This window comes from Rhinatrema bivittatum, chromosome 2 (genome assembly GCF_901001135.1).
Source record: "Rhinatrema bivittatum chromosome 2, aRhiBiv1.1, whole genome shotgun sequence".
Lineage (NCBI taxonomy): Eukaryota > Metazoa > Chordata > Amphibia > Gymnophiona > Rhinatrematidae > Rhinatrema > Rhinatrema bivittatum.
Genome location: NC_042616.1, coordinates 588,439,691 through 588,452,740, shown reverse-complemented (window position 1 = coordinate 588,452,740; position 13,050 = coordinate 588,439,691). Strand labels below are relative to the sequence as shown.

At 40.6% G+C, this 13,050-nt stretch overlaps 1 protein-coding gene across 8 annotated transcripts in view; it reads right to left on the bottom strand.

Annotated features, from left to right (window-relative positions):
- The window catches only part of LPIN2 (lipin 2), a 397,530-nt gene that overhangs the window by 93,833 nt on the left and 290,647 nt on the right, over positions 1–13,050 (bottom strand). For all 8 annotated transcript variants that reach the window (XM_029591076.1, XM_029591075.1, XM_029591073.1 and 5 more), the window contains 2 exons: positions 9,002–9,081; positions 5,434–5,581 (listed from right to left, as the gene is read on the bottom strand). In XM_029591076.1, the coding sequence (XP_029446936.1) occupies positions 5,434–5,581; positions 9,002–9,081 (228 nt within the window). The remainder of the gene's footprint in view (positions 1–5,433; positions 5,582–9,001; positions 9,082–13,050) is intronic.

Here is a 13,050-nt window from a genome sequence, read left to right as displayed (position 1 = left end):
GCCACACCAGGATTCAAAGACTTTCCAAACCCGTCTTGCGAGCACGAAGAAGAGTGGTAATGACATCCTCTTGGTATCCTTTCTCCCTCAATTGCCTACTTTCAAAAGAGCATAAGAACTTGCCATACTGGGTCAGACCAAGGGTCCATCAAGCCCAGCATCCTGTCTCCAACAGTGGCCAATCCAGGCCGTACGAACCTGGCAAGTACCCAAAACTAAGTCTATCCCATGTTACTGTTGTTAGTAATAGCAGTGGCTATTTTCTAAGTCAACTTAATTAATAGCAGGTAAATGACTTCTCCTCCAAGAACTTATTCATTTTATTTATTTATTAACTCTTTTTTTATACCGACATTCATGGAGCATATCATATTGGTTCACATAGAACTGGGGTATTATAACATTAGAAGGAAAAGGTAAGTTATATTGAATAGGGAGTTACAAGAACTAGGTTAAGGGAAGAACAGGAAAGGCCTAGAAGGTAGAGGTGAGCACTAAGTAAAATAACAATGTAAAGAAGAACTTATCCAAACCCAGCTACACTAACTGCACTCACCACATCCCCTGGCAACAAATTCCAGAGTTTAATTGTGCATTGAGTGAAAAAGAACTTTCTCCGATTAGTTTTAAATGTGCCACATGCTAACTTCATGAGTGCCCCCTAGTCTTTCTATTATCAGAAAGAGTAAATAACCGATTCACATTTACCCATTCTAGACCTCTCTTGATTTTAAACACCTCTATCATATCCCCCCTCAGCCGTCTCTTCGCCAAGCTGAACAGTCCTAACCTCTTCAGCCTTTCCTCATAGGGGAGCTGTTCCATCCCCTTTATCATTTTGGATGCCCTTCTCTGTACCTTCTCCATCGCAACTATAGCTTTTTTGAGATGTGGCAACCAGAACTGTACACAGTATTAAACGTGTGGTCTCACTATGGAGCAATACAGAGGCATTATGACATTTTCCATTTTATTCACATTCCCTTTCTAATAATTCCCAACATTCTATTTGCTTTCCTGACTGCCACAGCACACTGAACTGATTTCAATGTGTTATTCACAACGATGCCAAGATCTCTTTCTTGGGTGGTAGCTCCTAATATGGAATCTAACATTGTGAAACTATAGCATGGGTTATTTTTCTCTATATGCATCACCTTGCACTTATCCACATTAAATTTCATCTGCCATTTGGATGCCCATTTTTCCAGTCTCACAAGATCTTCCTACAATTTATCACAATCCACTTGTGATTTATCTACTCTGAATAATTTTGTATCATCTGCAAATATGTTTACTTCACTCGTCATATTCCTTTCCAGATCATTTATAAATATATTGAAAAGTACAGGTCCCAATACAGATCCCTGAGGCACTCCACTGCCCACTCCACCGAGAAAATTGTCTATTTAATCCTACTCTATGTTTCCTTTCTTTTAGCCAGTTTGTAATCCACGAAAGGACATTGCCACCTATCCCATGACTTTTTACTTTTCCTCGAAGCCTCTCATGAGGAACTTTGTCAAACGCCTTCTGAAAATCCAAATACACTACATCTACCAGTTCACCTTTATCTACAAGTTTATTAATCCTTTCAAAAAAGTGAAGCAGATTGGTGAGGCAAGACTTGCCTTGGGTAAAAGCCATGCTGACTTTGTTCCATTAAACCATGTCTTTCTATATGTTCTGAGATTTTGATATTTAGAACACTTTCCACTATTTTGCCTGGCACTGAATTCAGGCTAACCGGTCTGTAGTTTCCTGGATCGCCCCTGGAGCCCTTTTAAATATTGGGGTTACATTTGCTATCCTCCAGTCTTCAGGTACAATGGATGATTTTAATGATAGGTTACAAATTTTTACTAATAGGTCTGAAATTTCATTTTTTAGTTCCTTCAGAACTCTCGGATATATACCATCCGATCCAGGTGATTTACTACTCTTCAGTTTGTCAATCAGGCCTACCACATCTTCTAGGTTCACCATGATTTGATTCAGTCCATCTGAATCATTACCCATGAAAACCTTCTCCATTATGGGTACCTCCCCAACATCCTCTTCAGTAAACACCGAAGCAAAGAAATCATTTAATCTTTCCGCAATGGCCTTATCTTCTCTAAGTGCCCCTTTAAGCCCTCGATCATCTAATGGTCCAACTGACTCACTCAGAGGCTGCTTCGGATATATTTAAAAAAATGTTTACTGTGAGTTTTTGCCTCTACAGCCAACTTCTTTTCAAATTCTCCTTAGCCTGTCTTATCAATGTCTTACATTTTACTTGCCAATGCTTATGCTTTATCCTATTTTCTTCTGTTGGATCCTTCTTCCAAATTTTGAATGAATCGCTTTTGGCTAAAATAGCCTCTTTCACCACACCTTTTAACCATGCCAGTAATTCTTTTGCCTTCCTTCCACCTTTCTTGATGTGTGGAATGCATCTAGACTGTGCTTCTAGGTTGGTATTTTTTAACCCCATGCCTCTTGCATACTTTTCCCTTTGTAGCTGCTCCTTTCAGTTTTTTCTACGTATTTTTCTCATTTTATCAAAGTTTCCCTTTTGAAAGTTTAGCACCTGAGCCGTGGATTTGCTTACTGTCACCCCCAGTCATTAATTTAAATATGATATTATGATCACTATTGCCAAGCGGCCCCCACAACCGTTAACTCTTACCAAATCCTGTGCTCCACTGAGAATTAGATCTAAAATTGCTCCCTCTCTCGACAATTCCTGAACCAATTGCTCCATAAAACTGTCATTTATTCCATCCAGGAATTTTATCAATCTAGCATTCCCGATGGTACATTTACCCAGTCAATATTGGGGTAATTGAAATCTCCCATTATTACTGCACTACCAATTTGGTTAGCTTCCTTAATTTATCTTAGCATTTCACTGTGTGTCTCACCATCTTGGCCAGGTGGACGGTAGTATACGTCTATCACTATACTCTTCCCCAACACACAAGGGATTTCTACCCATAAAGATTAGATTGTGCATTTAGTCTCATGCCATTTAGACTCTATGCCATCCCAGACAAAGTGCCACACCACCTCCCGGATGCTCCTCTCTGTCATTGCGATATAATTTGTACCCCGGTATAGCACTGTCCCATTGGTTATCCTCCTTCCACCATGTCTCTGAGATGCCAATTAAGTCAATGTCATCATCCACTGCTATACATTCTAATTCTCTCATCTTACTTCTTAGACTTCTGGCATTAGCATACAAATATTTCAAAGTGTGTTTTTTGTTTGTAATTTCATTCTGCTTTTTAATTGATAAGGACAAGTTAGAATTTTTTAGCTCAGGTGAGTTTTTAGTTACAGTCACTTGGACTACTTTTCTTATTATTGGAACCTCACTGTTGGGATGCTCTAATTCTAATGCATCATTAGTATCCTTTGAAGATACCTCCCTCCGAACCATGCGCTGCTGAGCGACTGGCAGCTTTCTCCTTTGTTCTAGTTTAAAAGCTGCTCTCTCTCCTTTTTAAAGGTTAGCGCTAGCAGTCTGGTTCCACCCTGGTTAAGGTGGAGCCCATCCCTTCGGAAGAGACTCCCCCTTCCCCAAAAGGTTCCCCAGTTCCTTACAAAACTGAATCCCTCTTCTTTGCACCATCTTCTCATTCACACATTGAGACTCCGGAGCTCTGCCTGCCTCTGGGGACCTGCGCGTGGAACAGCAAGCATTTCAGAGAATGCTACCCTGGAGGTTCTGGATTTAAGCTTTCTACCTAAGAGCCTAAATTTGGCTTCCAGAACCTCCCTCCCACATTTTTCTATGTTATTGCTGCCCACATGTACTACAACAGCTGGCTCCTCCCCAGCACGGTTTAAAATCCTGACCCTGATGAAGCCCTGCTCATCTGGCACCGCAGGAGGCTGCGGAGTAGGCATCCGAGGGATTTTTGTAGGAGGGGGACCTGGAAGGGGGTCATCCTCTTCCTGCAGGCTAGTCAAATAGGATTTGTGCATTAAAAGCACAAAATCTGTAGAAAATCTAGGCCTAGACTTCCCTGGCAGAGGGGGAGGGGGAGGTGGGGAGGGAGGATCAGGGATCCCCTCTGGGGAATGCAAGGGACTTAAATCGGGGGGAGAAATATGCGAATCAGGCTCTCCCTCCTTCCTGCAGCCCTGATTCAGAAGAGAAACCTGCTCCCAAAATGGCCACCGTTCCCGCGGCTTGCCGTGCAGGGAACGGCCTGGCCACACGGTGAGAAGCCTGGGTCGCTGGTCTCGTTGCTGCCGCGGAGGGGCCCTCCCCACCCGGCAGGCACCCGGCGCAAAGCCCATCGCAGGAGAGCCATTAGGCAGGCTCCCCGCAGGCTAGACACACATTTGAATGCGGCATGATAAAAAAACAGAGCCGCCCCGGAGAAGGCAATCAGCTGAGCTGGGCTGCCCCGATGAGCGAACCCTGCTCGCTACCTTCCCTGAAGCAAAGCAGCTGTAAAAGTAAGGCTGTCTTGCTGCCAAAATCGTTCTGTATTTATTTATTTATTTGTTTGAGCAATTGCAGGGGAATGAGTTTCCCTGATAGGAGACCCAGGCAATTAAATGTCTAGGGTTCAAAGCAGCCAGAGAGGGGGAGTGACTGGACCACCTGTATCGCCCCAAACAATCATGTCACCTGGAAAGGGAGCCTAGGCTGAATAATCAAGGGGCAAGCCCCCCTAGGCCCCCAGAAGAGCGAGGATACAGAGCTGTCTCCGTGACAGTAAACAGAGCTTTTTTTTTTTAAACTTTGGCAGAAATAGGTAATACTTGCTTGATCTTGCCAACTATGAGGAGAAAACCCCCCACAGGGAAATGGAAACTAAGGAAGAAAGGGAACTGCAGGTTCAGCTGCCTGCATCTGCTGGGGGAGACAGACAAATACTGAAGGGATGCAGGGTAGGCTCAGTTTTTGTCTGTCTCCATCTGCTGGACAGGAGGCTCAACCCACTGTCTGGACTGATCCGGGTATGTACAGGGAACTGTGAGGACTACCATCCTGCTTGCCCTGGGAGAAAAGTACTTGCAGAGATTTCAAAATGGAATCCCTTGTGCACTTTACTGTGTCTGCCTAAGTCTTCAGCACTGACCCCTCAACACAGCTTAAAGGTACATGTATTTTCATACAGCATGCATTTAGTCACATTCATAATGACATGGGGAAATGTTCAAACATCATTTACATGTGTAAACATGTTTACCTATATAAAGCATACATTTCAAAATTGTCCTCTAAAATACAGAGGAGTCATTATGTAAAATTTATGGAACCGTTCATGTTGGTATTCAATTCATGAGGTTTAAATTTGCGCGATAATGTAGCTCAGAAGTAAACAGCACATGAAAGTAGGCCAACTAGATCAGCGGATTTTCACAACAGAATTTTTGACCACTCATTAGATTTATGATAAAACTTACTGGAAGCAGATTGCCACTTACTATTTTGTCAGAAGACAGCCGAAGAGTCTTCTTATAAGAGGTAGTGGTTCCATGGCTGATATGCTCCCCATCTGCAGCATCACTTTTCAGGGTGTCTTTCAGTTCTTGCGACTCTTCATCACTGGAAGAATCATCTTCAGGTGGCCTACTGTGACACAGAAAGGGGCAGAGTTTTAATTCTGAAAGCAATGCTTGGAGGGTCTGAAGAGTTCAAACATCAATCCTTCTGACTTGACTTTCTGAAAAAGGAAACTGCTGCAGTAAGATAAATTAGAAAGTCTACAAAAGGCAACTACAATTAATCTATGCAGTTAATCTAAAATATTTTATGTTTAAGATTACAGAACAGTTTAATATACATTCCAGTCAACACTAGAGATGCATCTTATTTATTGGTGATGTCACTGACAACAATTTGTGTCAGCTATCTGTGGAAATAATGAATTCTGTTTTCAATTTTCATTTAAATTTAAACAAACAATGACAGTAAACTCAGATTTCCAATATAATAAAACAAAATATCACATTTACCAAATTTACAACTTATCTGATTACATAACCCATATTAAGGGGGAGAAATCATCAAATTCACTATTGTGAATATACTACCATATGTAAAATGATTCAGGAGGTGAATCATTTCCCTTTTTAATGGTAGTTCAATAGAGAGGCAGGTTCAGGTTGACAAGGAGGAAACTTCCAGGCCAAAAAAAAAAAATTCATCATTGGTCATCATTAATTTTTTTTTTTTGGTCTGGTTTTTCAACCTGAACCTGCCTCTATTGAACTACAACTCCATGAGCCTTCATTCATATTTACTGGAGATTTTTTTCTGATTTTATATCCCTCCTCCTACCTTAGCTCAGTACTTGGGGTAAGGGGTCACAAACTGTGGCTCCCTTTGGAACCCAATTAACATGGACCCTAAATCTAGACTCTTGGTGTCACTGTTCAGCAATGTTGAAAATTCCATCCCTTCCCCAGGGGCTGTGAATGTTGCCTTTGCAGCATCCTCTATTGGTCTGAGGAGCAGAAGCCTGGTCAGAGTAAACACTATTGCTAAATTTTTAAAATTTTTCATTCAGGCCTGTTGCTTCTTTTGAACATGTGGTAACAAGTAAAAAAGCAAAACAATAAGTAAATGCAATTATTGCAACAAATACTGATCTGAAGCTTAATACATATCAGCGACATCACTCGTGATCTCAATGGTTCTCCCCATGTTAGCCGGACTGTATATTAAAGTGCTGCATATGATTTTCAAAACAGAAAATATTTTCAGTTTGCATTACCATAAGGGGGTGATGATTCTGCCTTAAGGACACAGGTGAGAAGCATCTTGTGCATGAGACTCACCTAACAAGTTTCAATATTTATCCTATTTCCACCTTTGCTATTATATACAGAAGGAAAAATGTTTTTGAAAGGAATCACAATGCTACTCAAATAATACTTTAAAAAAAAAAATATATATATTTTTAATGAAAGAACAGACATTTCCATCCAATACCTACACAGGATATAAGAAACAATATAAACTGAAAAAAACCGCTAAAAGCAGGATGAGGTGGACAACTATACATAAGTAACAATGACATTTGAAACAATACATCTACCTGCAATTTATGTAAATATAACCTGAAACAGTTAAATTAAATAACCATGCAATCACTAAATATTCTATGAAAAGAAATCACATCCCCCAATCCAGAGGAGAATACTAATTACAACTAGCACTTTTTACTTTTGATTAGTGGTCCAGGCTCTCATTTTTGGATCCCTGGATTACTATTATCATAGACCATGTCAGTAGCGCTGCCTATAATATACTTGGGGGTGGGGATCTGGCTAAAAAGTGCCACCTCCCCCCCCCCCAGCAATATCCAGGCAATGTAGAAAAATTGGGGGGGGGGGGGGGTTTGTAAACAGTAGTACTAAGGCTTACAATTTGGAGTATTTTTGTTTATGCTTCAGTGACATTTCTTTTTCTATATTTCATATTTTGATAATTCAGTGAGACCGTAAGGATTGGTACATGAGGAATGCATTCATAATAACGTTTTTGTGAATATTAGAGGCAGCAATTCTCTACAGGGGTCTTTTTTCTGGTTTGTTTGTTTTTTATATGGTGCACTTGACAGGTTTGTAAGAGGTATTTTTCATTGTGTGTCATGCCTGTGTTAAAATATAATTAAATAAAATTATATATAAAGTCAGGGCCCCCGATCACCCACTTCAGAAGACCTTTTCCATTTTTCTGAGTCCCCATGATATAGGCCAAACTTGACTAAATATAGCTTGTAACAAGCTGAATAAGAGAGTACCAGATTCAACATTTTTGCTATGATTATGAAATGCAAGTATGCAAATTATGCAAACAATTAGCCTTTACAAGCTACAAAAGAGGAATGGACTAGTGAGAAAAATGCTCCTATTGGACCTCAACATTTTCCCTCCACTAAAACAGCCCATTTAAAGGAAACTAGGATGCGGACATTCGCCATCATTGGTCCATCATAATGGAACTCTTTACTTAATACCATCAATGCTATTAATGATATACAAATTTTTGCGGTAAATTTGTATCATTAAAGCTCTTTTGTTTCAAAAGGCATTTGGGGAATCTTGAGCCATAGTTAGGAAGGCTATGTTTTATTTTATGAAAATGTTTTTTCTTTTAAATGTTCTTGTTTTTTAGTGTTTTGTTTTTAAAGTTGTATGTACTGAATATCCACTGTATATTTTTTACTGTATTATAACTTGCTTAGCATAAGATGTAGCCAGGACTTCAACTAATGTACATGAACTTATGAAGCAGAAACAAGTTGGGAGAATTTAGGGGTTTTTCTTTTCTTCTTTTGTGTTTCAGTTATCTGGGTTGAGCTTTTGAAGGTGTGGCATTATGCCCATGAGAGACTGAAAGAGAGCCGGCAGCTGGCTCTTGCTTTCCTACCCTAAGTGGGGATTCAGGATGCTGGGAAACTAGGAACTAGGATTCCCTTCCTACATGCTGTACTGAGGGTCCTGTCTCTGGCTAACTGGAAGGCTTGGCTTATTTGATCCCAACCCTTCCCCATAACAACTATTGGGGTGTGGAACTATCCCCATAAAAAGAATTACCTTACTGCAAAATGGGGCATTAACCAATATCTTCCTGAGGAACACAGACTGCACTTCCTAAATGGGGAAAAGCAAGTCAGTACTATAGGATCCACATATTTGCCCCAACCCTGAGACACTTTGTCCAATAGTTTGTGTGTATTTTCTTTTTTTGTATGACCACTACCAAGGTCAAATTTCTCAAGGAAGAGAATGAGGCCAGGTTTGGGACAGGTTACACAGTAGAGAGAGATTGTCCGGACAACAAAAAACAGGACATTCTGTAACACCATTCACAAGCCCATATGAAATATGATGGCTCAGAAATGACCATGCCCAATTTTGCAACAGTTAAGGCAGATCCATGGTCAAGGATGAACCTGGGTGAACACAGTAGATTCCAAAGTCATCTTTATAAGCCATGATGAAAAGTTGAAGATGTGATACAGGAATAACCAGTGAAACTCACCTGATATTTGTGATTTCTTGTGTGTTTGTTGGTGGGTCACTTATTGCTTCCATATCCATTTTACCTTCTGTTGTCTCTGGCTAATAAAACATGCATGATTAGGTTTTAGCTTGTTAGGGCTACATGCTTTAAAAAAAAAACAACTTAGCTTTGGCCATTATTAAAATTAATCCTTGTTTTCTGTCAAAAGCCACATAAGACTATATAGGATCTCCAAAATAGGAAGAGAGCAGTCTTGCAGCTGCTCCTCCCTCCTTCACTGCCAGGACTTGAATGGTGCACAGTTGAAACACATAGTTCAAAGCATGATGGTTGAACCCTGGCAGTGGAGGAAGGGCGACGCGCCACAGGAGCTGAAAAACTACCTTCCTTCTCTTCCTGTTTTGAAGTATCAAGAGTCATTGAATGAGGGGATCTGGAGATAGTGAGGGAGTGAATCAAGGATCTTGGGGGTGTGTGGGTAATAAAACTAAATGAAGATCGCGGGGAGGGGGGGGGGGGGGATTTGTTGAGTTAATGAACTGGGGATGGGAGAAGTGAACCAGGATGAATGAGGGGATTTTTTTTTTAATTGGGGGGTGAGTTGGGGGAGGGAACCAGGATGAATGAAGGGAATGAGGGAGAGTGAAGGGATCAAAGGGGCTTTGAAAAGGGGGGATATAGGAAAGAGCGGATGGAGCTGTTGCTTCCTTCCTTCTCCATCTCAATGCTCCCTCCTTCTCTATCCCATCCCATGCTCTCTCCTCATCTCAATCTTCCCCCTCTTCTTCCATTCACAAACCCCAATACTCCTTTTCTTCCCTTCTCCCCAACTGCTGATCACTCTTCCTTCCCCTCATTCCCTTTCCTTATTCTCCGTGAATCCTTGATCCTCTCCTATCTCTCTACCTCCTTGCCTAAAATTCATCTCCCTCCTCTGCAATCTCACTTCCCATTCCCAGATCCCTTCTTCCTCAGCCTCAATCACCAAGATCCCTTTTAATCTGATAAAGAACCAAATACATTGACAGAATGCCAGATAATGACTTTGTACACATTTTAAAAAATCATTTAAATTGTAAATATGTGCAAAATTATGCAAATTTGCCACATAATTTTGAAAAAATCTGCCAAAGAATTTGCCAACTCTTGCCACATAATCTTGAAAATCTGCCAAAGGAAACAGGGGGCTCTGGATAGAACCTTGCAGGTTACTCTAGTTACCTTGGAAGTTCAATCCTGCTGTTCTGCTGCTACTAGGGCTGTAAACATGGCCACTCTGTGCAGGTTACCCCAGCCTTCTTAAAAGCTTGATGGAGTCAAACAATCTCTGCCTATGTGTTTGTATTTTCCCTCAATGGCCCTTTAAAGTTTCATATGACTGAATGAATACTTAAGCCCTCTCTCTCATTTCTTCTACCTGTTATTTCCCCATCTATCCTTACTACTGTGCTCTGTCTGTCACAAGCATGTTTAAATTCAATTGCAATTTTGATTATCACCATCACTGCTGATATGCTATTCCAGACATCCACCACCAGTAAAACAAAGTTGCATACCTGTGACAGGTGTAATCCATGGACATCAGAACATGCATACTCCTGAGGAAGTACTGAGAAAAAACATTTTTCTGATAGCTGAAGAGGTTTGGCAAGTATTACTTGCTGGGTAAAATTGGGACTTAAAAGTTTGGGAAGAGGTAAAATAGGTAAGTTAATTTTTAGTGTATGCACTGATTAAAAGCTAGGAAATGAAGGCATTTTCTTTTAGTTTGTGTGCATGCCCTGATTAACAAAAAGACTAAGAAAAGTAGGTAATCTCTTCTAGTGTCTCTCTTTTCCTTACACCCACCCACCCCAAGCCCATTCTTTGATTTATAAACTCTAAGTCCATATAAAAGAGGATAAAAGACATTTTTACAACAAGCAATCAGGGATTTAGCTAAAACAAGAGTGACATAGCCCTTACAATTAGATTAATTTGTCCCCTTGCAAGTGATTGTAAAATTAACATTAAATACACCACATAATTTTAAAGTTGTCTGATTTACACATCCCTATTCCCAGAGCAACCTAAATTAACTAACAACTCAACAATATTAAGATGCGGACAGTAGTCCAGCAGTGAGATGGGGGACTTTCAGTCCTTTGCATAGAGTGCCATATGTATGATTATATAGCAGTTGGTGAGAGATTGTATGCAGTGTAACCAGTGCAAAGAGCTCCTGGTTCTCAGAGAACGAGTCTGATCTCTGGAGGCTAGAGTGGCAGGCAGCTGAGTAAGACAGATAGGTATATAGAGAAGACTTTCAGGAACATAATAGCCAAGTCCCAACTTCAGTCCATCAGTCCCTGTAGTGCTTTTAAAGAGCAAAATCACTTGGTGTAGCAGGAAGTGATCCTGTAGCAAGGACCTGCTCACCAGGTGATGCACTGTCCTCTCACACCGAGGATGAGTCTTCCAAGGCTACTACCCAGGAGAAAAGGGTTAGGTTGGCCATTATAGTTGGTGATTCGATTAATAGAAATGTAGATAGCTGGGTAGTTGTTGGACACGAGGATTGCTTGGTAATTTGCCTGCCTGCCTGGTGTGAAGGTGACAGACCTCACGTGCCACCTAGGCATTATTTTAGACAATGCTGAGGAAACATTGGCTGTTGTGGTACATGTGGTCATCAACAACATAGGAAGATGTGGGAGGGAAGTTCTGGAAGCCAAATATAGGCTCTTAGGTAGAAAGTTAAAATCCAGATCCTCCAGGGAAACCATTCCCTGAAATGCTCCCTGTTCCATGCGTAAGACCCCAGAAGCAGGCAGAACTCCTGAATCTCATTGTGTGGATGAGACAATGCTGCAGGGAAGAGAGCTTTACTTTTGATAGGAACTAGGCAACATTTTGGGAAATGAGAAGCCTATTCTGAAAGGATGGCTCCACCCTTAACCAGGAGGGAACCAGGCTGCTGGCATTAACCTTCAAAAAAGAAACAGAGAAATTTTTAAACTAGAATATGGGGGAAAGCCAACAGTTGCTCAGCAGCACATGGTTTGGAGAGATGTATCTTCAAAAGATATTAAAGCAGAGGAGTTAGGGCATCAGTAATATGTCCCAAATTATCTCGGTCAACTGAAAAGCAGATTGTTCATACATACAAAAAACAATTTGAAATGTCTATATGTTAATGCTGGAAGTCTAAAATGTAAGATGGAACTATCAGAATGCAAAGCACTTAATGAAGAGTTAGACATAATTGTCATCTCAGAGACCTGGTGGAAGGAGGATAGCCAATGGGACAGTACTACGTCAGGGTACAAATTATATCGCAACAATAGGTTGGATCAACTTGGTGGCGCTTTATGTTAGGGATGCCTTAAAGTCCAACAGGACAAAAATCTTGCAAGAGATTAAATGCACAAAAGAATTCTTATGGGTGGAAACTCCATGTGGGATGAGGAAGAGTATAGCAGTGGGGGTATTCTACTATCCACCTGGCCTAAATGAACAGACAGTTGATGAAATACCAAGAGAGATTAGGGAAGCTAACAAATTTGGCAGCACAGTATTAATGTAAACAGCGCCATGCCACCAGGCGTCGCGCGCCGAAAGGGCACTCCCCTTTGTGCACCCCTTAGTGCAATCCATAGTGCTAGTTTTATTTAAAAACTTTGCAAACGGATGTCTCTTGGTGGATAAAGATTTTGTTGTTTAACAGCATTCTTAAATATTGAGAGTGTTTCTCCTGATTAGAAAAAATTATATTGGAAATTGATTAAAGGGGATATTCCATTTCGAGTACTTATGAAGATTTATATCCCTTATAATTTCATTGTGCAAATTTTGTTTTTGGTTTCTTGTTGTTAACAGTCATATTAATATGTTTGTAACCTTCCCATGTGTGTAAACCGTTATGATGGCTTTATAATGAAGCCGAATGACTGTATATAAAACCTGATAAATAACTGAATAATGGGAGATCTCAATTACATTTATACAGACAAAATTAGGGTAACATTAGGACATGCTAGGGAGGTAACGTTTCTAGATGAAATAAATGACTGCTTCATGGAGCAGTT